General features: G+C 41.0%; 1 protein-coding gene across 2 annotated transcripts in view; it reads left to right on the top strand.

Annotated features, from left to right (window-relative positions):
• Window positions 1-486: 486 nt before the first annotated feature.
• Window positions 487-23,639, top strand: part of LOC100262033 (cleavage stimulation factor subunit 77) — an 86,922-nt gene continuing 63,769 nt past the window's right edge. The window contains exons 1-3 of one of the 2 annotated variants that reach the window (XM_002265157.5): window positions 487-724; window positions 804-866; window positions 4,685-4,794. In XM_002265157.5, coding sequence (XP_002265193.1) covers window positions 614-724; window positions 804-866; window positions 4,685-4,794 — 284 coding nt within the window. In that variant the 5' untranslated portion in view covers window positions 487-613. The remainder of the gene's footprint in view (window positions 725-803; window positions 867-4,684; window positions 4,795-23,639) is intronic. The other variant, XM_010658414.3, reaches the window with a different exon arrangement.

Here is a 23,639-nt window from a genome sequence, read left to right as displayed (position 1 = left end):
TGTCATCTTTTATAAGTGTTGAAAATTTCTATAATCTCATTGCGAGTGGAAATAAATTAGAAAAAAAATGAACTAAATTCATGTCTTGAATGCACAATTTTATAATAATACAATGAAATTGTATCTTCAAAACACGACTTAAAGAATAATACAGTGAAATCATGTCTTCAAAACATAATTTCACAATGATGCTGTGAAATTTTGTCTTCAACATATGATTTTAAAATAAATTGTGATATGAAGTTTTTAATAAAACTTAGGTGGCATAAAGTGTTATAATTTTATCAATAATTTTGCAACTACTCTTTTTTATAAATATATTTTGTTAATTTACCATAAATTTATCAAAAAACCAATTCTAAAAGATGTGTACACTAATTTGGAGTGCACTCTTGTGTTGAATTTTTTTTCCTTTTTTTTAGAAAACTGTTGACCAGGCCTTGGCTTTCAATATGTGAGTGTGAAAGGCTCCTTGGCTTGCGTGTCGGCATCTCATTCATAGCCTCAGTGTCTTCGAATACTGCTCAACGCAGCCGATTATCACGCAGCCACAACCTACAAATAACAAAGCCCCCAGAGACAACCCTAGCAAAGCAGGAAGAAGCGGAAGGAGATGAGCGAAACAACAAGCAATCCCACCTCTGCTACTAACAACAACAACCAGACTGCAGTGGTTGATAAATACAATGTCGAAACTGCGGAGATTCTCGCGAACGAGGCTCAGGTCCACTCTCAAAATTCCAAACTCCACTTGAAATTTTCATTTCGTTACTCAGTGATTGATTTTTTTCGAACGGATTTAGCATTTGCCAATCTCGGAGGCGGTGCCCATATACGAGCAACTTCTCACTGTATTTCCCACCGCTGTGAGTTTGCTATACCCATTGAATTACTGATGGAGGTTTGATTTGCTTGAGATTTTGAAGCATATCTGTTTGGCATATCAATCACTACGTTTATGTTTCTTCATTTTGTCTATATGCTCTTAGGAGAATTAATTTTCAGCGCCCGATATTCAGTGCAGCATTTGGGATTTTTTTTAGGGATATCGAATTTAAAATTGAATGATCCTCTTGGTTTTGAATTACTCCCAAACTATACTTGTAAAGATCACATCACTTGATCAGTAAAATGGATCGTATATTAGAAGGCGGAAAGGAGGCGCAACCTAGTTTTAATGATCAAATATGGGTGTGTTTGTCTGGCATTATGAGGGTGCATTATGTTCAATAATGCGTTACCATTGAAAAAATTGCCATTGGCACTTTGGCTAAGAGTGCCAATGATGCATTTTTTGGGTTAATTTTATTAATTTTCTGATGGGTTTTCTTAATTTCTTTACATTAAGGTGCCATGACTTGTGCTGCAATCCAAGCCAAGTGGGACTCTTACTTTGTTTCTGGGTGGCTGATTAGCCTTAGTTTGCAATCTTATTGCCAATGTTTTCTTTTCTTTGGTTATATACATACATACATACATATATATATATATATATATATATATATATGTATGTATGTATGTATATATATACTGCTGTGAAGATCCTAGCATTTTGGACTTTCAAGGAGTCATGAGACTTTAAGTAATATCCAGGTCTGAGGTCATATACATTTAGAAGAGTCAAGGGCTTGAATTTTTTCATCCCTTAGCTGCTAGCCCTGGATAATACTCTGTTGAAAGTCTATTGCAGTGATCCAGTTCCATCTGATCTGAGCCTATTAAATCCTAAAAATCTGCTTTATTGAGTTCTGGTTCCACTTTATAATAATCTTTTGTTACTTTCTTTATTTTACCAAAGATTTATATTTGCATGCATTACTGCGATTGGATAGAGTAGATATTAGCCTTTTGTCTGTGCATCATTTGGGTGAAAGCCTATGACAGCATTAATTGGAGATTTCTCATGAAAGTTATGGTCAAAATGGGTTTTGGGTCGCGGTGGTTGGAGTGGATTTGGTGGTGCATCTCTACTGCCAAATTTTCAGTCATGATCAATGGGGTGCCAGCTAGTTTTTTCTCGAACTCTAAGGGGTTAAGACAAGGAGATCCTATCTCTCCGTATCTCTTTGTGCTAGGGATGGAAGTTCTTAGTATTCTAATTAGAAGGGCGGTTGATGGGGGTTTCTTATCAGGCTGCAACATTAAGGGGAGAGGGGAAGAGGAGATGATAGTGTCTCACCTGCTCTTTGCGGATGACACAATTATCTTTTGTGAAGCTAATAAAGAGCAAGTGTCCGCTCTAAGCTGGGTGTTGGCTTGGTCGGAGGCGGCTTCCGGCCTTAGAATCAACCTTGATAAAAGTGTCTTAATTCCGGTGGGTGAGGTGGAGGATATTGAGGAGCTGGCTGTGGAACTTGGCTGTAAAATAGGAATGCTGCCCACTGTGTACTTAGGGCTGCCCCTTGGAGCTCATCACAAAGCGGTTTCCATTTGGGATGGGGTGGAGGAGAGAATGAGGAAGAGATTAACCCAATGGAAAAGACAGTATATTTCAAAGGGAGGGCGTACCACCTTAATCAAGTGTACGATGGCCAGCCATCCCATATACACTATGTCCCTTTTTCGAATGCCGAAGAGTGTTGTAAAAAGACTCGAAAAAATACAAAGAGACTTTCTTTGGGGAGGGGGCAGCTTGGAGAGGAAGGTCCACTTAATTAATTGGGAGGTGGTGTGTACTAGCAAGGAAAAGGGTGGACTTGGCATGAGGAGGATTGACTCCTTGAACAAAGCACTGTTGGGTAAATGGGTTTGGAGATTTGCTGTGGAAAAGGATAATCTTTGGAGGTTAATGATCGGGGTGAAGTATGGTTAGGAAGAGTTTGGGTGGAAAACTAAAGAAGGCCGGGGAACCTACGGAGTAGGGGTATGGAAGGAGATCATGAAGGAAGCTAAATGGTGTTGGGAGAATATTAAGTTCAAGGTAGGGAAAGGGACTAGAATAAAATTTTGGTTGGATTAGTGGTGTGGGAATGAGAGGCTGTCCCATGATTTTCCACAGCTTTATGAGATGGCGGTCAACAAGAATGCAACGGTAAATGAGATGTGGGACCATAGCAATGGTCCAGGTGGCTGGAATCTCAGATTTCATAGAGACTTCAATGACTGGGAGATGGACATGATTAGAGGATTGCTTATTAGGCTCAGGGACGTCAAGCTCTCTTCAGAGGAGGACGGGGTGCTTTGGAAAGTGGGGGGCCATGGGAAGTATGGGGTGAAGGAGGCCTATAACGGGCTGGTTGTTATCAATGCTTGCGACTTTCCGCATAGAGGCGTTTGGGTGAACAAGGTCCCTACCAAAGTGGCTTTTTTTGCTTGGGAAGCCGCGTGGGGGAAAATTCTCACCTTGGATAGGCTGCAAAAAAGGGGCTGGCAGTTCCCTAATCGCTGTTTTTTGTGTGGTTGTGAGGAGGAGAGGGTAAATCACATTCTTCTTCACTGTACAGTGGTAAGGGCCTTATGGGATATCGTTTTTGCCCTTGTGGGGGTTCATTGGGTGTTCCCAGAGATGGTGAAGGAGGCTTTATTCAGTTGGAGGGGCCCCTTTGTGGGGAAAAAGAGGAAAAAAGTTTGGAATTCTATCCCGTTGTGTATTTTTTGGACGGTATGGAAGGAAAGAAATAGGTTAGCATTCAAGGGAGGGGTGTTAAATATACAGAAACTCAAAAATTCTTTTGTTTGTACCTTGTGGAGTTGGGCTAGGGTGTATATTGGAGAGGAGTCCTCTTCACTCGTAGGTTTTTTTGAGTGGCTAGCGACCACTTAAGGGAGGGTAAGGGTCTTTGTTTTTGTGCTCTCTTTTTGAGGCAGATTTGTATACGTCCTGTATACTTGGTGGCCTTTGCCCCTTTAATATATTTGCGATATTTATCAAAAAAAAAAAAATCCTTAATTTCTTGAGGGAGAATTTTTGATGCTTAAAGTTAGTTTAAGTGTTATGCTCTTGGCAAAGATGCCATCACCACCACCACCATCACTACTGTTGCCATTGCTATGCTTTGTAGTTGCCTCTAGTGCCATCTGTTTCTGCCAGCCCCTTCACAAGTACAATGGCTACAATAATTGCATTAACACTGCCATTGCCAACACATTGTGTTTATGCCATCTGTTTTTTCCAGCACCACCAGTAGAAGGTCACTCTCCTAGCTTTTCCCACTACTAACACTACAGCTACCACCACAGCCATCAGCTTTCTCTGAAATTCCCAAATTTTTAAGGCTCTAAAAATCTATTTTGTGTTGAAATTAAGCATGTATCTGGACCTGGCATTTCATGCATTCAGAAAACTCAATACAACATGTTACTGGAAGTGTCACATTACTAGTATGTCTATGTTAATTTCCAGTTTACACCATTATAAAATGGGCAGCTTTGCATTACTATCCAATTATGTTTCAGACCTTCAACTCTTATGATGGTTAACATTTCTAATGTTTGTAATTTCATGTTATTCTACCATGTACTAAATTAAATGTGACCTTTTGTAATATGAAAACATTGTGCTAGAACGGAAAACACATTGCCAGAATCTGTCTCCTCTATATGTAAATGAAGATTCAGAGTAATCACACCTGTTGACGTCTGGTTCCTTATCCCGACCTGGGGGAAGAAGTTCTTCAAATTTCTGCTAATTTTTTTGGCTATTTATGTAGCATACATGGCTGAATCTATCTACTTTTTAAATCAGGCAAAGTATTGGAGGCAATATTTGGAGGCCCAAATGGCTGTAAATAATGATGAAGCTACAAAACAAATATTTAGCCGGTGTTTGTTGAATTGCTTTCAAATTCCTCTTTGGTATGTTTTTGCTTTTGCTTTAATTGATATACCTTTGAGTGATGAACCTCATCACTTTTTGTATATATCCTGTATACTTGGAATGCACTCGCTTTTTGATAGGCTCCTATAAATGCTATTGACCTTTGGAACAATTTTTAGTTGTAATCCCCTTCCTCTTTGTCATACTTCAAATGCATGGATTTGAAGAATAAGTAAAAATTTATTTATTTATTTTTTGGTTTTGACTGTTACTAAGGATTCTATGAAGTATGGATAACTTGTAATGAAGGATTCTTTATGTTAGGAAAATATTCTTGTATAGCTTTTACCTATTAAAAAAAAAAAATTCTTTATGTTAGGAAAATTTAAAATCTTGTTATATCATTCTTGCTATTTATGCTCTGACTTCTTTAACTCCACAGCTTTATCCTACCTGAAGGATTTTTGAAGTTAATTGTTGACCCTTCTATTTTTCATCAGAATTACAAATTTATTGAAACGAAAAAAAGAAGAATAGGAATCCTTCCAAAGTTACCAGATGTGATCAAAGGTGAGAAAATGAAACGAAACTACTCCAATGTTAAGAACACTTCTATATTTAATTGTCCTAGGTTATCCAAAGAAAACCCCTCAAATTTTAACTTTATAGAATCTACTAGAGGATGATTTCACTTTGAAAGCAACTCCTCAATAATTCTAGTATGCCTTCAAACGAGGTCCAGTCTAGCAATAAAGAGCTCAAAGGATTTCTAGCAAAGGCTTGGACGAGGGGAGGAAATAGACCAAGTCTTACACATGCTTAATAGACCTCCATTTATCTTAAAAAGTTCTAGCATTCCTTCTTTAGGAAATGATCCAAAAAGTAGCCACATGCCTAAAAAGGGAATCCATCCAAACAAATTTGAACTACCCATGCAAAAGCTGAAAATTTACTGGGCAAATGAAAGAAGAGTTGATCAATTGATCACCACTTCTCAAACACATAACAGTGTGATTTGGATAGAGAGTTTTGTTGACATCCTCATCTTTTGCTTGTCATTGTTGACCTTCTTAATTACCACAAGCTATTCAAGGCCTTTACTTTAGGTGGACTTTAGATTTCCAAATGAAGTTAGCTAGAATTATAGGGACCTACTTCTTAAAATCAAAGAAAACTAAAAGGAAAGTGTTCAAAGAGAACATATATGAGGAAGGTAAGGACCAAAACCCTCCCACTTGGGAAGGAAATTAATAATTACACATAAGGTTGAAATAGATGGGATAGGGGATTGTAAAATTCTCGCCGCTTTAAAGAAAGAAGCTAAAAATGAGAGACAAAACATTATCTGGTATATATTGTTGGCATTAATCGGACACAACAATTTACAAAATGATTAGAGAGGGATTATGTGAAGAAGGATGAGCTGTCCTTTAAACTTGAAAGCATGAAAACAATGATGAAGAATATGGTATAAAGTTTATAGATAACACGATCTTAACATAGCAGTTGAAAGAACACCACAAATACAAAAGGCTTAGGTGGAAAAATTCCCTTTCTTCATGTCAACCATTTATTGCTCTTGGCTATATCTTTCTAAAAGATTGGGTCACCGGTGTCCTGTTCATTGAATCTTCTCTTCAACGTTCAATTATGATTAATTTACACCAAATCATTTAAGCATTTATGGGCTGACCTATTTCTCCTCTTCCTATAAATCTACAAAAATTCATTAGCACATAGAAATAAATAATAAAATTCTAAGTCTTTTGTTTCCTTTGCAAAATCCTGTTAGTAAATTGTTTATTTTTAATTATTTTAGTCACTTACATTTTGGGAACATTGCAATTCCATTCACAACCCGATGCACTACATGTTAGGCTCAGGACTTTTATAGCAAACTTTTACAAATTTAAACCTTTTTGCAAATTTAGAGTTGAGGCTCTGTATGCAACCCACCATTCAACTGTAGATATTAATAATTTAGTGGAATAATTCACCAATTTTTTTTAAAATTATTTATTTATTGATAGGTAAAGATCAATTGTGTTAAGAGCAATGGTGTATACAAGGTGGCAAAGGCCAACCACAATAAAGGAAAACACAAAAAACAATACCTTTGCCTTACTTAGAGTTCAATCAATTAATAAGGTCAATAATTAATAAGGAGCTATCTCCTATGTACACCCTAACCAATTCCAAAGTATTGTACATAAATGATTGTTTAATTGCTTGATTTGCATTTTCATTGTTGTTGAAAGATCTTTTCATTTCCTTTCTTCCATATGGTCCAAAATAAACACAAAGGAGTTACTCTCCATGCCAACTTAGGACATCTTTAATTGAGGAGAGCATAATAGAACTTAAATTAATTGCCAAAGCATGATTGCTTTGAAATAATAAAGGAGGATGTGGCCCACCATTTTTTCCTCTTCTTTTCACAAATAACACCTACTCGACAACCTTCAACTCCTCCTTTTGAGCTAATCAAAAGTCAGAATTCTTCCCCACAAAGCTTCCCAAGCAAAAGAACCAACCTTCATTGGAACCCATGGTTCATACAATGTCGGATGGAAACGCCTCCATTTTAATATTTGTTAAGGAGGAATGAAGATATTTAATTGTAAATTTGCCACTCCTTGATATCGATCAAATAATAATATCCTGTACATCCCTTCTAATAGATGCCCTTGCAATCTCCTAAAAAACCTCTTACTCCCAACTCGTAGTCATTGTTTTGTCTTGTGAAGAAGGGATTCCAATGACCTCCCTCCCCATTTTGCTCCCACAAATCAATTACCTAGGCATCAAAAGAAGAGGCTATACAAAACTAACTCAAAAAATGCCTCTTCTAGGGAATCATCACCACACCAAGTATCCTTCTAAAATTTCACTGTCTCCCACCTTAAATCTAGTGTTATTACGAAACTCCTCCCACTCGCTCCTAATACCCTTCCACAACCCCGCTCCATATCCTTTCCTTAATGTTCTTGGACACCATTCCCCCTCTTTTTCCCAATAATTCCCTATAATCACATGCTTCCATTGGGATTCATTCTCCTCCAACATTATTTTCCAACAAGGGCCTTGTTTAGGACCGACAAATTTCTGATACCCAAACCTCTAACCTTTTTCTCCATGTAGGCTATCGATCATTTCACCAAATGAAACCTTCTTTGGAGCTCTCCTCTTCCCTTAAAGGAAGTCCTCTAAATATTTTCTAGTCTTAAACTGACCTTTTAGAATGACAAATAATGACATGGAGTAAATCGATATGCTAGATAGGGTGATTTTTACCAAAATCAATTTACCAAAATCAACCTATCTCTTCTACATAGCAAGTTGTTTATGAAATCTTTTGTCCACTACTTCCCAAACTTGCATTGATTTGAATGGAGTTCTCATTAGGAGGCCTAGATAGCTACTGGGGAGAGAATCCACTTTACAACCTAGAATTCTAGTCGGATCCTTTGAATTAACAACCCCCCTAGTGGGATCAACTCACTTTTCTCCAATTAATTTTAAACTTGAGATCACCTCAAGCCACATGAATGCTCAAATTAAGTATTCCATATGCCTCTTGTTGGAATTGTAAAGAATTGGGGTGTCATCGACAAATAAAAGATGATAGCGTATATCAATTTACACCAAACTGTTTTCTTTCCCTTTGGTAAATTCACAATCTCCCAAGTCTTATTTTCTCTAGAGCTCTCATTTCCTTTTTCATGGTCTCCTTCCATGGTTTTATGCTCATGGCCTCTTGAACTATTGAAGGAATTTCAAGGCCAGATAATTGAGTGATAAAGGCACCGTATTAGGAAAACCTCTATGAGGATAAAAAATGTGAAAGAGGATGATGGGTACATGATCAATTTCCTTTCTTATAAGCAATAGGCAAATTGAGATCATTGTTAGCTTTAGAAAACTTATTAACATTCTCATTACCTACCACAGGGTCCTCAAGTGAAGTATGCAATGTGATGAAGGGTTGTTTCTTCTTAGAATTCATATTGAAAATAGGAGTCTTAGGCTCCTTTGTTTTCAATCTTTGCAAAAATTAGAGAGTTTGGAATTTCTTTCAATTCTATAGGTGGATTTTCAAAAGGAAAGAGGTCCAATGAAGGTTCTTTTTGATTGGATGAACTTGGTAAAGGAAATTTAGGTGTGACAATTGTATTTAGTAGATCGAGAAGAACAATTGAATGTGACACTTGTATTTAGGTGTGACACTTGAATTTGGAAGTTATTGTCGATCGAACATCTTCCATATTGTTATTCTCCCTTTAAAGATAGGTAGCCTTAAAATAAGGTTGGCTTTCCATAATTGTAACTCCATTATGTTGTATTTTTTTCTTATAAGAGGGTGATAATTGATAACATTTATAGACTTGTGGTGTACAAGTTGCACCCATAATTCTAGAGGTTCCTTGTTAGAAGAGGAGCTTCACAAATGGATACCAAGAGAGATGCTTCTTTCAACTGATTCTCCCCACCAAGAAACTGAGGGATCTTGAAAAAAATGCCTGCTAAGAGAGGAGGCAGCTGTTGGTTTGCTGTAGAATCAAAGTCTTATGAAATCACGGCGGAGGTGGCTGGGGAGAGAATTAAGGGTGTTATTGTTGAAAGAAGCAGAGGTTTTACCTCATGGATTAGATTTGGAAGCCTCAGCTTGTGTTGCTTATTGGAAGGAGTGGAGGCTTGTTGCAGGGGTGTGTTTATGCAAGGTCATGTTAAAAGTTGGGAAGATGGAGGAAGAAGGTATAAGTTGGAGATCCGAGCAAACGAGGCTGGTAGGTATATTTTATGCTCTGTGGTTGACTCGGAGTTAAAGAGATTTTGTTTAGTGTTTCCAGAAGGAAAAGGTGTATTGGGAGGGTGGGTCTTGTTGGCCGAAAAACTTCGCTTTCTTGGAGTTGCGTATTGGGAGAAGTCCAAAGGAACTGCTGCATTTTATGGGAAAGGGTGTACAAATGGGGAATCTGTGAGGAAAGACAAAAAATCCTATGCTGAAGCGGTGAATGTAAGAGGGAAAAAGCTAGGAGAGGCAGTGTGGATTCAACTAGGGGAGGATGAAGTGTCAAATGAAAGGAATTTTCTGGGACGGTGTCTGGTGGGAAGATGGGGACAACCCTCAATGTTGGAACCAGATGTGCAAGCTTTCGAAAGCTGGGGGAGATCGGTGTGGAATACTAAAGGAGTGGTGAAGTTTTCGAGGTTGGGAGACTCTCTGTTGCTAATAGAATTTGAGACTAAAGAAGAGGCAGAAAAGGTGTTGTTAAGAGGACACCGGTGGTTCAAGGAATCATTCTTGAACTTGGAAAGGTGGGACCCAAAGGTAGGGTGTTCTCATAATGGCGAGAGGGATAAGAGTATTTGGGTAAGAGTTGTGGGAATGCCATTGCATTTTTGGAGTCAGGAGATTCTCAGAAAAATCGGCGACGCTTGTGGGGGGTTCATCGCAGTGGACGAAGACACTGCAAAATTTAAGGAATTGAAATGGGCCAGACTACTAGTGAGATCGGAAGGCTTAGAGTGGCCGAGCTCACTGCAAGTGGCTGTCGGGTCCATCTGTTATTCAATACAGCTATGGTGGGAGGTGAAACCAGGGTTGACGGCAGTGATTCCGGCGACCAAAAACGAGAAGGGCAACGAGCGAGAGGTTAGGGATGAAGGAGAAGGAGACTCACGCGCTGGCTTCAAAATGATGAAGGTACGGACGCATGGAGAACCTGCAAAAGTGGACGTGCCGTGTGAAAGTGGTGAAGGGGGATGCAGCAAGGCAGCCGCGATCTCTGCAGCGATGTCGGACAAAGCAGCAGATGGTGTCGGGTCCTCAGATGGCCAGCAAATAGCGTGGGGGAAGAAAACTGTTCGCGGGCCTGGGAATAGCTTTTCGCTGGGCCGGCAAATGGAGGTGGACTTGGGGCAAAGGCCCGCAGGGAAGGGCCAAGTGACTGAAGGCCAAGATGACTTAATGGGAATGGGCCGGCCCATGTCTTCACTCTATAAAGAAACTGAGACGGAGTTGGCCCGATCCAGAGAGGCTAGGGCTCCCGACAGGGAAATGGGCGGCAATGGAGAGCTTGAGGGGGAAATGATAGCCTCTCAGATGGGGTCGCGATCACCGGCCATCAATATCACAGAGTTCACCAACGAAGCCTTGCGGGAGGAGGCGTCCAGGTACTCAGATCAATTTTATCGTTCTTTGTCTTTGTTGGGGAAGCGGGAAAAAACTCTTTCTTCTACTCCTTCTGTTCGACGCGGGGAAAGCGTAGCCATGGCTGGGGTAATAAATCACAGTAGTAGCTCGGATGAAGTTGGGGGAGAAGTTATGGGCCCTTTAAGAATGATATGGGCGGATGGGAGGGAGGCCGAGGTATTGGAAATTACGGCAATGGAAGCCGGGGTCTTCGGAGAGAAATCAGAGGGGGTTACGGATAGGACCATTCATGAGGATATGGAGGAGAGGGAAAAAGAAGAGGAACCTTGTTGGCAATCCAGCAGTTTGGCTAAGTTTAGCCGCTATATTGGAATGCCGACGGAGGGATTTGAAGGGGAAATCCTGTTATTACTAAAAAGAATGAAAGAAAGGAGGATTCAGAAAGGACAAGTGGATGGTAGAAAAAGGAAAAAGCTGAAGTCTTCAAAATTTGAAAGTGAATTGAGGAAATTGGAATGGACAGTGAACTATATTGGAGAAGGAGGAAGAGAAGAAGGGGAAAACACGTGCAGGTCTAAATGAGGTTCCGGATGCTCACTTGGAATGTAAGAGGGGCCAATAATTGTGACAAGAGGAAGGTTATAAAAGCATTGATAAAGAAGCAGAAGGTGGACCTGGTTTGCCTTCAGGAAACTAAGATTCAAGACATGTCAAAGGGGATTATCAGGAGCCTGGGGGTGGGAAGATATCTTGAATGGGGGGCAATGGACTCAAGAGGGGCAGCTGGTGGTATAGTGGTGTTTTGGGACAACAGGGTATTGGATTTGGTTGATATTCAAAGAGGGGTGTTTTCCATTTCCTGTATCTTCAAGAACAATGAGGACGGATTCATGTGGATGTTCACAGGGGTATATGGCCCAACATTGAGGAGAGAAAGGGAGAGTTTTTGGGAGGAGTTGGGGGCCATTAAGGGGATCTGGGATGGGCCATGGTGTGCTGCAGGGGATTTTAACGCCATCCTAAGTCCTGAAGAGCGCAACAGAGGGGGGAGAATGAATTCGAACATGAGAAGGTTCTTAGAAATCATTGAAGACTTAGAGTTAAAGGATGTGCCGTTAGTCGGGGGCCCTTTTACGTGGAACGGAGGGGTGAATAATCAGACATTTTCAAGGCTGGATAGGTTCTTGTTCAATGAGGGTTGGGACAACCACTTTGGTGACGTGAGGCAGTGTGTCCTTCCAAGGCCAGTCTCTGATCACTTCCCCATTCTGCTGGATGTAGGGGGTGGGAGAAGAGGCCCTTCCCCTTTTAGATTTGAAAACATGTGGTTGAAAGTGGAAGGTATTAAGGAGCTGATGAAGTCTTGGTGGGAGGGGGTTAGTTTCAATGGATCAGCAAGCTTTATGATGGCTGAAAAAATAAAAGTTCTGAAGGTTAAGCTGAAGGAGTGGAATAGAGACTCATTTGGCAGGATTGAGCTCAGAAAAAATGCTGCTTTGGAACAGGTACAGATCTGGGATGCAAGGGAGAAAGTTAGCAGACTGAACTTGGAAGAGCTGGAAGCTAGGAAAGAAGCGAGGGAAGACTATAAAAAAAGGGTTTTACTTGAAGAAATCAGTTGGAGGCAAAAATCTAGGGAAGTGTGGCTGAGAGAGGGGGATAGAAATACGGGTTACTTCCACAAAATGGCTAATGCCCACAGGAGGAGGAATAACGTGGACAGAATCAAGATTAATGGAGCCTGGTGCATAGAGGAGAATGAGATTAGGGAAGGGATTGGCAATGCTTTTAAGGTAATGCTGTCCAGTTCGGGGGATTGGCGTCCTTCTATATCCGGGCTGCAGTTAGAGACTTTGGATCAGTTGGATGCTAACACTTTGGAGGGCCCGTTCACGGAAGAGGAGGTGTTCAATGCATTGTTGAGTTGTAATGGGGATAAAGCTCCGGGGCCAGATGGACTTTCTATGGCTTTCTGGCAATTTGCTTGGGAGTTCGTGAAGGCGGATGTGTTGTGTTTTTTCAAGGAATTCTATGAAAATGGAAAGTTTGTTAAGAGCCTAAATGCAACTTTTTTGGTCTTAATTCCAAAAAAAGTGGGAGCTAAAGATTTGGGGGATTTTAGGCCTATAAGCTTGGTGGGAAGCTTGTATAAGTGGTTGGCCAAGGTCTTAGCCAATAGGCTAAAAAAGGTGGTGGGAAAGGTGATTTCCAAGGCCCAAGGGGCGTTTGTGGAAGGAAGACAAATCCTAGATGCAGTGTTGATAGCCAATGAAGCCATTGATTCGACTTTGAAAAACAATGAGAGTGCCATCTTGTGCAAGTTGGACATAGAGAAGGCCTATGATAATGTGGATTGGACATTTATTCTTACAGTTATGCAGAAAATGGGTTTTGGGGAGAAATGGATCAGGTGGATAAAATGGTGCATCTCCACTGCAAGTTTTTCTGTGTTGGTCAATGGAACCCCTACAGGATTTTTCCAGAGCTCAAAGGGATTGAGGCAGGGTGATCCCCTTTCCCCTTATTTATTTGTCATAGCAATGGAGGTCTTTAGTGCTTTTCTCCAAAGGGCTGTAGAGGGAGGCTATTTATCGGGGTGTAGGGTCAAGGGGAGGAGTGAAGAAGGGGCTCTTATATCCCATTTATTGTTCGCCGATGATACTTTGGTATTTTGTAAGCCGTCTCAAGACCACTTGACTCATCTTAGTTGGTTGCTTATGTGGTTTGAGGCCGCTTCGGGGTTGAGGATTAATTTGGACAAAAGTGAAATCATTCCAGTCGGAAGGGTAGAGAATATGGATGACCTCGCTTGGGAGTTTGGTTGCAAAGTGGGTAGCTTGCCGTCCACATATTTGGGGATGCCCTTGGGGGCTTCATTCAAATCAACATCAGTTTGGGATGGAGTGGAGGATCGATTTCGTAAAGGCTAGGAATGTGGAAGAGACAATACTTATCCAAGGGAGGGAGGGCAACTTTAATTCGAAGCACGTTATCGAACTTACCAATCTATCTTATGTCTTTGTTGTGTTTACCGAGTGTAGTCAGACGGAGACTAGAAAAGATTCAAAGGGATTTCCTTTGGGGTGGGGGGAATTTGGAGCGAAAGCCTCATCTTGTAAGATGGGAAGTGGTGTGCTTAAGCAAGAAGAAAGGGGGCTTAGGGGTAAAAAACCTATCAATTCTCAACAAGGCTCTTCTTGCTAAATGGAATTGGTGGTTCGCTAATGAAAGAGAAGCTTTATGGAATCAAGTGATTAGAGGGAAATATGGAGAAGAGAGAGGGGGTTGGTCCACTCGGGAAGTGAGAGAGGCTCATGGCTTGGGGTTGTGGAAAGGGATACGGATGAACTGGGAATTAGTGAGCAATAGGATGGTCTTCATTGTTGGTAATGGAAGGAGGGTGAGGTTTTGGAGGGATAAATGGTGTGGGGATTCTCCTTTGTGTTCGTCCTTCCCGTCTCTATTTGCTTTGACTAATGATAAGGAAGAAAGCGTGGCAAATGTTTGGGATTCTTTGGCGGAGGGGGGTTGGGGGGGATGGAATCCTAGCTTTGTAAGAGCTTTCAATGATTGGGAGGTAGAGGAAGCGTCAAGTTTTATGGAGCGGTTACATCATAGCAGAGTTATTGAGGATGTGGAGGACAGGGTATCCTGGACTGAAACTAAGAGTGGGAAATTCTCGGTTAAATCTTTATACTTGGCTATTGAGGCGGGGAGTTCGGCTCGGTTTCCTTCAAGCCTTATTTGGAGTGCGAATGTGCAGCCTAAGATTAGTTTTTTTGCATGGGAGGCTACATGGGGCAAAGCACTAACCTTGGACAAGATTCAGAAAAGAGGATGGGCTTTGGCAAATAGATGTTTTTTGTGTCTTGAGAATGAGGAGACCATAGACCATCTCCTTCTTCATTGTTCAAGAACAAGGGTCTTATGGGATCTTCTTTTTACTATTTTGGGGGTATCTTGGGTGTTGCCTTGTTCTGTTAAGGAAACCCTTCTAAGCTGGCATGGTTCTTTTGTGGGCAAAAAGCGTAAGAAGGTGTGGAGAGCGGCTCCTCTGCATATTTTTTGGACGGTTTGGAAGGCGAGGAATTGTTTGGCTTTCAAGGATGATATGGTGTCAATTCAAAGACTGAAATACTCCTTTATTTTTTCTCTTTGGGCTGAAACAAAATTGTTTATAATTGATTGCCCCTTAACTATAGCTAATTTTATTGATTGGATGGGCGCTAATTAGGATTGTATGTTGGGACTTTATGTTCTCTTAGCTTTTTCTTGATGGAGGGTGTATAGGTTTGTATTTCTTGAGTCGCCTTCTTGGTGTCTCTTTTTTAATAGAATACCTTTTACCTATCAAAAAAAAATAATTGATAACATTTATTTCCCTTTTATGTGATGGAGTCCCCCAAGAAGACACATTTGGGTGTTGTAAGATCAAGTTTTGCCCTCAAATTGTTGTATACATGAACACAAGAGACACCCAAATATCCTTGGAGGTAGATTTCCAGTCCATTGAAAATGTAGGAAAATGGTGGCATGGTCATGGGAGATTTGAACTCAAGGGCTTGAGTATCCAATTTATTAGATAGGTAGCTATTAGAATAACATCCTTCTAATATGTTTTTGGAACTCTAATTTGGAAAAGAAGTGATTGAGCAACCTCTAATGTGTCTATTTTTTTCTTTTGGCAGTCCTGTTTTGTTGAGGAGTATTTACACAATTTGTTTGATAAGCAAGACCCTCATTTTGAAGAAAAGTGATGGGATCTTGATTGAAATATTCTTTTCCATTGTTAGATCTAAATGTGTGTATTTTGGCCCTAAATTGAGTGCATATACAATTGTGAAAGATAGGAAAAATTGATGAGACTTCAGATTTGAATTTCATGAGGTAAGCCAATTGGAACGAGTGTAATCATTTATAAAAGTAATAAACCCTCAAGTACCAAAAATATTTGTAATATGAGAAGGACCCCAAACATCAAAGTGTATTAAACTAAGTGGAGAAAATTTTTTGATGAGTATTTATTGGAAATTGATGTTTTGCAAGTTCACATGTTTCACAATAAATATTAGTGACATTAAGTGGTTTCAAATAAAGAAAGGAACATTTTTTTCAACAAAAGAAAGGTAAATGTCTATGCCAATGCCAAATTTTGTCCACTTTTGGAGTAGAGGTAGAAATCAAGCTTTGACGTCTTATACTACCAGTGTTCCAACCAATGTTCTAGAGTATAACCCATCTTTCAATTTTGCAAACTCAATCGTCTTCCTTGTCACAAAATCCTAAAAAATTCAACTAGAAAATGTGAATACAACTAAATAATGTAGGTCTTTAGTGAGTTTTCCTATAGATAGAAGATTATATGACGGTTTTGGAACATGCAAAACAGATTTTAGGACCAAAGTAGGGGTTATCTGAATTGTTCCTTGACCAGCTATGGATGACAATGACGCATCAACAATCTTAATTTTTTATTTCCCGAACAAGTTGTATGTGGAAAACAATGTGGGAAAGCTAGTCATATGGTCTGATGCTCTTGAATAATAATCTAGGTGTTGGAATAATAATCTTTAGAGGCATTCAGAGCATAGATATTACTTGATTGAGCCACATAATAATCACTTGAAATTGGTGTGGAGTTTGGAGCTTGATTCTCAAATTAGTTGAGCTGCTTCTTTAACCTCTCCAGACCAGTCTTGCCAAGAAAGGTTTCTTGGGAGTCTTCCACCCTTGTTGTTTAGTGGGCTTGTCTGGGTTTGTTCATTTGGTTTCCTCCCTCTCTGTCAAATCCTTGTTGGGAAATAGTTTCCATGAAGTTTCCAACACGTGCTGGGTATGTCTTTGTTTATGACAATAGTCATACCACAACTAGTTTTTATCCATAGGTCTCTTTCCTTCTCCTCTATAATTTCCCCCTTGAAAATCAAATTTAGTGGTTGCCTAAGCAGAATTCTCAAGTGTTGGGTATTCTGATTTTTCCCAGCATCACAGTCTTTCAACTTTCTTCTCCTTAAACATAAGAAAATACCTCTCTTCTAATTGGAAGAGGTTCCTTGTCTGAATCTGACCATAAATGTGATTGTACTTTGGACTAAGGCCAACCAGAAAATAAAATTTTTGTTCTTTCTCAATCATATCTTTTAGTTTCTTTGTATCAGGTGCTGATTCTCCATCTCAACATCTTGGTGAAGGTCTAATTCTAGCCAAAGCCCTTTTAAGGGTATTGTAATACTTAGTGGTAGTCTTGAAACCTTGCTTGGTGGAGACAATCTTCTGCTTTAGTTCATATACCTCGGTTGCTACCTCTTTCTTTGAGTGACTGCCTCCCAAATATCCTTGTTAGTGGTTAGTAAGAGATAGGCTTTACTGTTTTTTGGTTGTTTTGAATGAAGGAACTAGGACATCAGCATTGAATTTTCTGCCTCTCATGCCTCAAACTTGGGATCCTCTATACTCAATGATGTTGTATGCCTAATGCATATTTCATTTCCCCTTGCTTTGTAGGAATAGCTTGGTAGATTGAGACTACTCCATGAAGTTTGAACTATTTAATTTCAAGGTAGTGATTTCTAGTGTAGGATTTTCATTAAACCTTGGTTTGGTATGGGATTGACAGAAGTAATGGCTTCAGATGTTTCTGGCATTTTAGGTAGTCAGGCGAGGTACTGAATAAAAAAATGGCAAGAAAAAGGATGGGACAAGCCTAGATAATAAAAATTAAGGTTGGAAAGAATATGAATGTTTTTTTTTTTTTAAAAGTGATTATTGACAGTAGAAATAGTGATTTCTTGCAATGAAGACCAGACAAGAAGTTTTTCTTGGCAATGCAAAAGCTGAGAACAGGTTGTGAAAAAACTTAAATTTTTATTGATACGAAGAAAATGAATACAACTAATGGAAAATATATATAGTACAAACATATAAGACTAGGATTTGTTACAGTAGTTATCCTAATTTGAATAGGAAACTAATTTAAAATAGAAGATAACAATATCTATTTTTGTCTTTAAGGATGGAAAGTGCTTTAGGGAGAGGAGTTTCGAAAGGTGGTAAGTGTTGGTTTTTAGTAGAATCTAAGACGTTCAAAATCTCCATTGAAGTGGTCCGAGGTAAACCGAGAGGGATTATTTTGGAAATGAGCAATCGCTTTTCCTCTTGGATAAGATTTGGAGAAAAGAGCTTAAGCTATCTGTTGGAAGGTGTGGAAGTTTGGTGTAGAGGAGAGTCAAGTTCGAGGCGTCTGAAAGTTTGGGAAGGAGGAAGAAAGTTCAGGCTGGAGTGTCGTTCAAATGAGGCTGATACATTATTACTCTGTTCGGTGAGAGATGTGGAAGCTAAGAAGTATTGTCTTGTTTTTCCAGAAGGAAAAGGCTTAGTAGGGGGTTGGTTTTTGTTGGCTAAGAAGTTAAGGGCCTTAGGAGTCTCCACTCCAGCCTTGAGCAAAGTTTTTCTGGGTGTTCCCATCTCTGAAAAGGAGGGGTGTAGTGTCAAAGGGATAGAGAAAGGGTTAGGAACGTTTGCAGAAGTCACAAGAGGGAAGACGAGGGAACCAAGGGAGTCCTTATGGGTGCATTTAAGGGATCGAGAACTTCTTTGCAGGGAAGAGCAGCTAAGCCGATGCTTGGTTGGCCGTTTTGGTGATAGTTTTGAATCCGTTCCTCTGCTGTCATCCTTGAAGGGGTGGGCGTTTGAAAGTTGGTTTCTAAAGGGAGGTTTAAAAATCTCCAAGTTAGGTGGGGCCCTTGTGTTGTTTGAGTTTGAAAATAAATGTGAAGCTTATCTGGTGCTTTTAAGGGGCAGTAGATGTTTTAAGGAGAGAGAGTTTCTCTTGCAAAGATGGGGACCTGAAGTGGGGTGTTCTTGGTATGAGAGCCATGCTAAGGAAGTTTAGGTGAGGGTTGTGGGACTTCCTTTTCATCTTTGGAGTAGAGAGGTGTTCAAGAGAATTGGAGAGAGCTGTGGGGGGTTTATAGCTGTTGATGAGGAAACAACTTTCTTTTCTCAGTTGCAGTGGGCTCGGATATTGGTAAGAGCCTTTGGGAAGAATATGCCAGGGTCTTTGTAGGTGGTGGCTGGACATACTTGCGGGGCGGTTAGTCTGTGGTGGGAAGCTCCTCCTTGGGTGTCTCAAGTAGTGCTGAGGTCTGTTCTGCATAAAAGAGTTGGGTGGAAGGTTAGGGATGAAGGTGGGGGTGGTGCACGCGTTGGCGTTAGCGTTAGTGTGCCGGAGTTTCAAATTGAAAATAAAAAATAGGGGTCGGATGAGCAGGTTGAGTGTGGCAGAAGGCTTAGGGTTGCAGCGAGTGCAGGGGGTAGGCTGGCTAAAGCTCCTGATGTGGACTCAACTACGAGTGGGCCTGGGCCTAGGACAACAGGTTGGGAGGTTTTTAAAGGTAGAGGCTGGATGGACTTAAGTGGTGGAGCAGGCTAGGCCAAGGGCCCAAAACCCTTTAGTCCTGCGGGCGCAGGCTTGGGAGAGAGCACTAAGGGGCCTTTTGGGCCCATTTTAAGTGAGGCCCCCTGAGCCTTTTTGGGAGGCCTTTCTCCTCTAGGGCTTCCACTGAGCTCATTGGGGGTGCTGTAGGGCTGGAGCAGGAGCTCCTAGCCGTTGAAGATGTCGACGCCGGGGGTTCGATTCTTGGTCGATTGAAGCTCACCGATGAGGCACTAATGGATGAAGCATCCAAGTATCCCGTTTTACACAACCTCTCTCTTTTTTCTTTGGGGCTTGGGGTTTTTCTTCTTCTACTCCTTTCTTGAGACCCGATGAAGCTTTATTGGTGCCGGAGGGGGCTTCCAGTGGATCGGAAGGGTCAACGAAAGAGGCGATGGGCCGGGATCCTCTGTGAGTAGTGCTAATTGAAGATTTTTTGGCCCTCGATGGTCGGAAAGAGCCTCCTTGGGGTTCGAATGGCAGTGATAGAGCAACTGAGCTAGCACTTGTCCCGGTTGGATCAGGTTATGCGAGTCCAATAGCGGAAAGGGTGGCCTTTCAATTGGAAGAGAAGGGGGGGGGGGGGGGGGGGGGGGGGAAGATGAAGGGTGGAGCTCTAGCTGTCTTGCGAAGTTCAGTCGATGCCTTGGTATGCCGACGAAAGGGTTTGAAGAGGAAATTTTGTACTTATTAAGGAGAATGAAGGGGAGAATTGATCATAAGAGCTAGGATGGGGTGTCTAAAAAGATGAAATTGTCAGCTTTAAAATCCCGGAGGGAACTAAAGAAGTTGGAGTGGACAATAAATTATAAAAAAGCTAGGGTGGTTACCAATGTAGGTATTTCTGGAGAGGCTTTTGGGTTGGGGTGCAAATGAAGATAAGGATTTTATCATGGAATGTTAGAGGGGAAAATGAAAGAGATAAAAGAAAGGTCATTAAGTCAGTCATAAAATCCCAAAGAGTGGACGTGATTTGTCTGCAGGAAACTAAAATTAAGGAAATGAATACCGGGCTTGTTCGTAGTCTTGGGGTGGGAAGACATCTAGACTGGAGAACAGTCAATTCTAGGGGTGCAGCTGGAGGTATTATGGTGTTTTGGGATAATAGAATGGTTGATTTGAAAGAAAGGGAATTCTTAATTTCGTGCCGGTTTAAGAATTGTGTGGATGGGTTGGTGTGGGTATTCATTGGTGTGTATGGGCTAGTGTGCAGTAGGGATGGAGAGGGCTTCTGGGAGGAACTTGGGTCAATAAAAGGTTTATGAAGTGACCCTTGGTGTGTGGGAGAAGGAGGGGTTCAAAGACCGAATGAAGACGTGGTGGGGGAGTTTAAATTTTACTGAGACCTTCAACTTTGTTTTAGATGCAAAATTGAGAGCCTTAAAAGAAATTTTGAATATTTGGAATAAAGAAGTGTTTGGTCTCATTGAGACCAAAAAGGGAGAAGCTCTCAGACAGGTGGTGTATTGGGATGAAATGGAGAAATGTTCAGCTCTAAATCTGGAAGATTGTGAAGCTAGAAAGGAGGCTAGGAAGTCATATAAGTCTTGGGTGTTGAGGGAAGAAATCTTTTGGAGACAAAAGTCTAGGGAATTGTGGTTGGGGGGGGGGGGGGGGGGGGGAAGACAATAACACCAGATTCTTTCACAGGATGACGAACGTTCACAGTAGAAGAAACTGACTGTCCAAGTTGAAAGTGAATGGCTGTTGACATACGGAGGAGAATGATTTAAAAAATAGTGTGGTGGGGGCGTTTCAGAGGCTATATTCAGAAGAAGAGGGGTGGCGTCCTTGTATTGACGGGCTCTCTTTTATGCTGTTAGCTAGCAGTGAGGCTGAGGGATTGAAGATTCCTTGTTCGGAAGAAGAGGTGTTTGCAACACTCTCAGATCTAGGCAATGACAAAGTCCCCGGTCCGGATGGCTTTACCATGACTCTTTGGCTATTTTGTTGGGATGTGGTGAAAGTTGAGATTATGGGTTTTTTTAGAGAATTTCATGAGAGGAGCATATTTGTAAAGTCATTGAATGCGACTTTTTGGGTGTGAGAAAATCTGAAAGATTTTAGGCCGATTAGCCTTGTGGCCAGCCTCTATAAGTGGCCAAGGTGTTGGTTAATAGAATTAAAAAGGTTATGGGGAAAGTGATTTTGGAGTCCCAAAATGCCTTTGTAGAGGGTAGACAGATTTTAGACGCAGTTTTAATTGCATGAGGCTGTGGACTCAAGGTTGAAAAGCAATGTAAGGGGTGTGCTATGTAAATTGGATATAGAGAAGGCTTATGATCATGTCAACTGGAGTTTCTTGATGGCAGTGCTTAAAAAGATGGGCTTTGGGGAGAGATGGATAAAGTGGATAGAATGGTGCATCTCTACTGTGAAATTTTCTGTTTTAATAAATGGTCTCCTTTCGGTTTTTTCCAAAGCTCGAAGGGATTGAAACAAGAAGATCCCCTCTCCCCTTATTTGTTTGTGATAACCATGGAGGTGTTTAGTTGTTTATTGAGAAGGACTATTAGTGGGGGCTTCTTATTTGGGTGAAGGGTGAGAGGTAGGAGTGGAAAGGGGATTCTAATCTCGCACTTGTTATTTGCGGATGATACATTGGTGTTTTGTGAGGAGTCTCTAGACCAGATGACTTATCTAAGCTAGCTTCTCATGTGGTTTGAGGCTTGCTCAAGGTTGAAAATCAATTTGGAGAAGAGCGAGTTAATCCCGGTGGGTTGGGTGCTTGATATAGAGGACTTGGCCTTGGAGTTGGGTTGTAAAGTGGGTGGTCTCTCTTCCTGCTATTTAGGTTTGCCTTTGGGGACTTCCTTCAAATTAGTGGTTGTGTGGGATGGTGTTGAAGAGCGATTTCGCAAAAGACTTGCAATGTGGAAGAGACAGTATATTTCAAAAGGAGGGAGACTCACTCTAATCCGAATTACTCTAGCTAGCATGCCTATATACTTCATGTCTCTTTTTTACTTGCCAAGAAAAGTGAGGCTGAGATTGGAGAAGATTCAGAGGGATTTTCTGTGGGGTGGGGGGAGCTCTTGTACAGAAACTGCATCTTGTTAGGTCGAACTTGGTTTGCTTGGAAAAAAGGAAAGGTGGTTTGGGTGTGAGAAATTTAGCTCTGTTGAATATAGCTCTCTTAAGTGGAATTAGCGTTTTGCCAATGAAAGAGAGGCTTTTTAGAAGCAAGTCATCAGTCACAAGTATGGTGAAGAGGAGGGGGGTGGGGCACTCGGGCGGTAAGTGGGAGATATGGTGTTGGGCTTTGGAAAGCAATTAGGAAGAAGTGGTTGTTTTTAAATGGTAGGTTAGCCTACCAAGTGGGTAGTGGGCAAAGAGTGAGATTCTGGACGAACAAGTGGTGTGGAGATGAGCCACTTTGTGAGTCTTTCCTTTCTTTATTTTCCATCTCTTTGTCTAAGGATGCTTGGGTGTTGGATGTTTGGAACCCCGATGGTGATGAGGATGGTTGGACCCCTTTTTTCTCAAGGGCGCTTAATGATTGAGAGATTGAGTTGGTGGAGCGTTTTTTGCATAAGATCCAAGCCTTTCGGGTGCAAAGGGAGGGGGAAGATAAAGTGATTTGGACAACATCATAGTGTGGCGCTTTCTCAATGAAGTCTCTTTATTCTATTTTGGAGCCTGGAGTTTCTCTTTTGTTCCCTAGTGGTAGTATTTGGAGGGTGAGTGTCCCTCCTAAGGTGGCCTTCTTTGCTTGGGAGGCTTCTTGGGGTAAAGTCTTAACTTTGGAGCAACTTCAAAGGAGGGGGTACTCATTGGAAAACAAGTGTTTTCTATGCCTCTCTGAAGTAAAGACGGTGGATCACCTTTTACTTCATTGTGTAAAGACGCGGGTTCTGTGGAATCTTCTTTTCTCCCTTTGTGGTGTGGCTTGGACTCTCTCATGTATAGTGAAGGAAACTCTTCTTAGGTGGCATGGAGCGTTTGTGGGGAAAGCTCGGAAAAAGGTTTGGCAAATGGCCCCCTTATGTATTTTTTGGTCAGTCTGGAAGGAAAAGAATTTGTTAACTTTTGGGAATGAGGAGCTTTCGCTTCAAAGACTAAAATATTCTTTTGTATGTAATCTTTGGTATTGGGTTAGGGTGTCTATAGTTTTGAGCCTTTCTTCTCTTGTAAGTTTTTTAGATTGGTTAGGCTCTAAGTAAGGGAAGGTGGTGTGTTTCTATCCTTTCCCCCTTGGAGTGTGACTTTGGGCTGTTTTTGTATACTCCTTGTATACTTTGAGGGCACTGTTTTTGGTGTTTCCTCTTCTCGTTTAATATACATCCTTTTAT

Source organism: Vitis vinifera, chromosome 11 (genome assembly GCF_030704535.1).
Source record: "Vitis vinifera cultivar Pinot Noir 40024 chromosome 11, ASM3070453v1".
NCBI classification, from domain to species: Eukaryota; Viridiplantae; Streptophyta; class Magnoliopsida; order Vitales; family Vitaceae; genus Vitis; species Vitis vinifera.
This window is presented reverse-complemented; position numbering and strand designations above follow the sequence as displayed.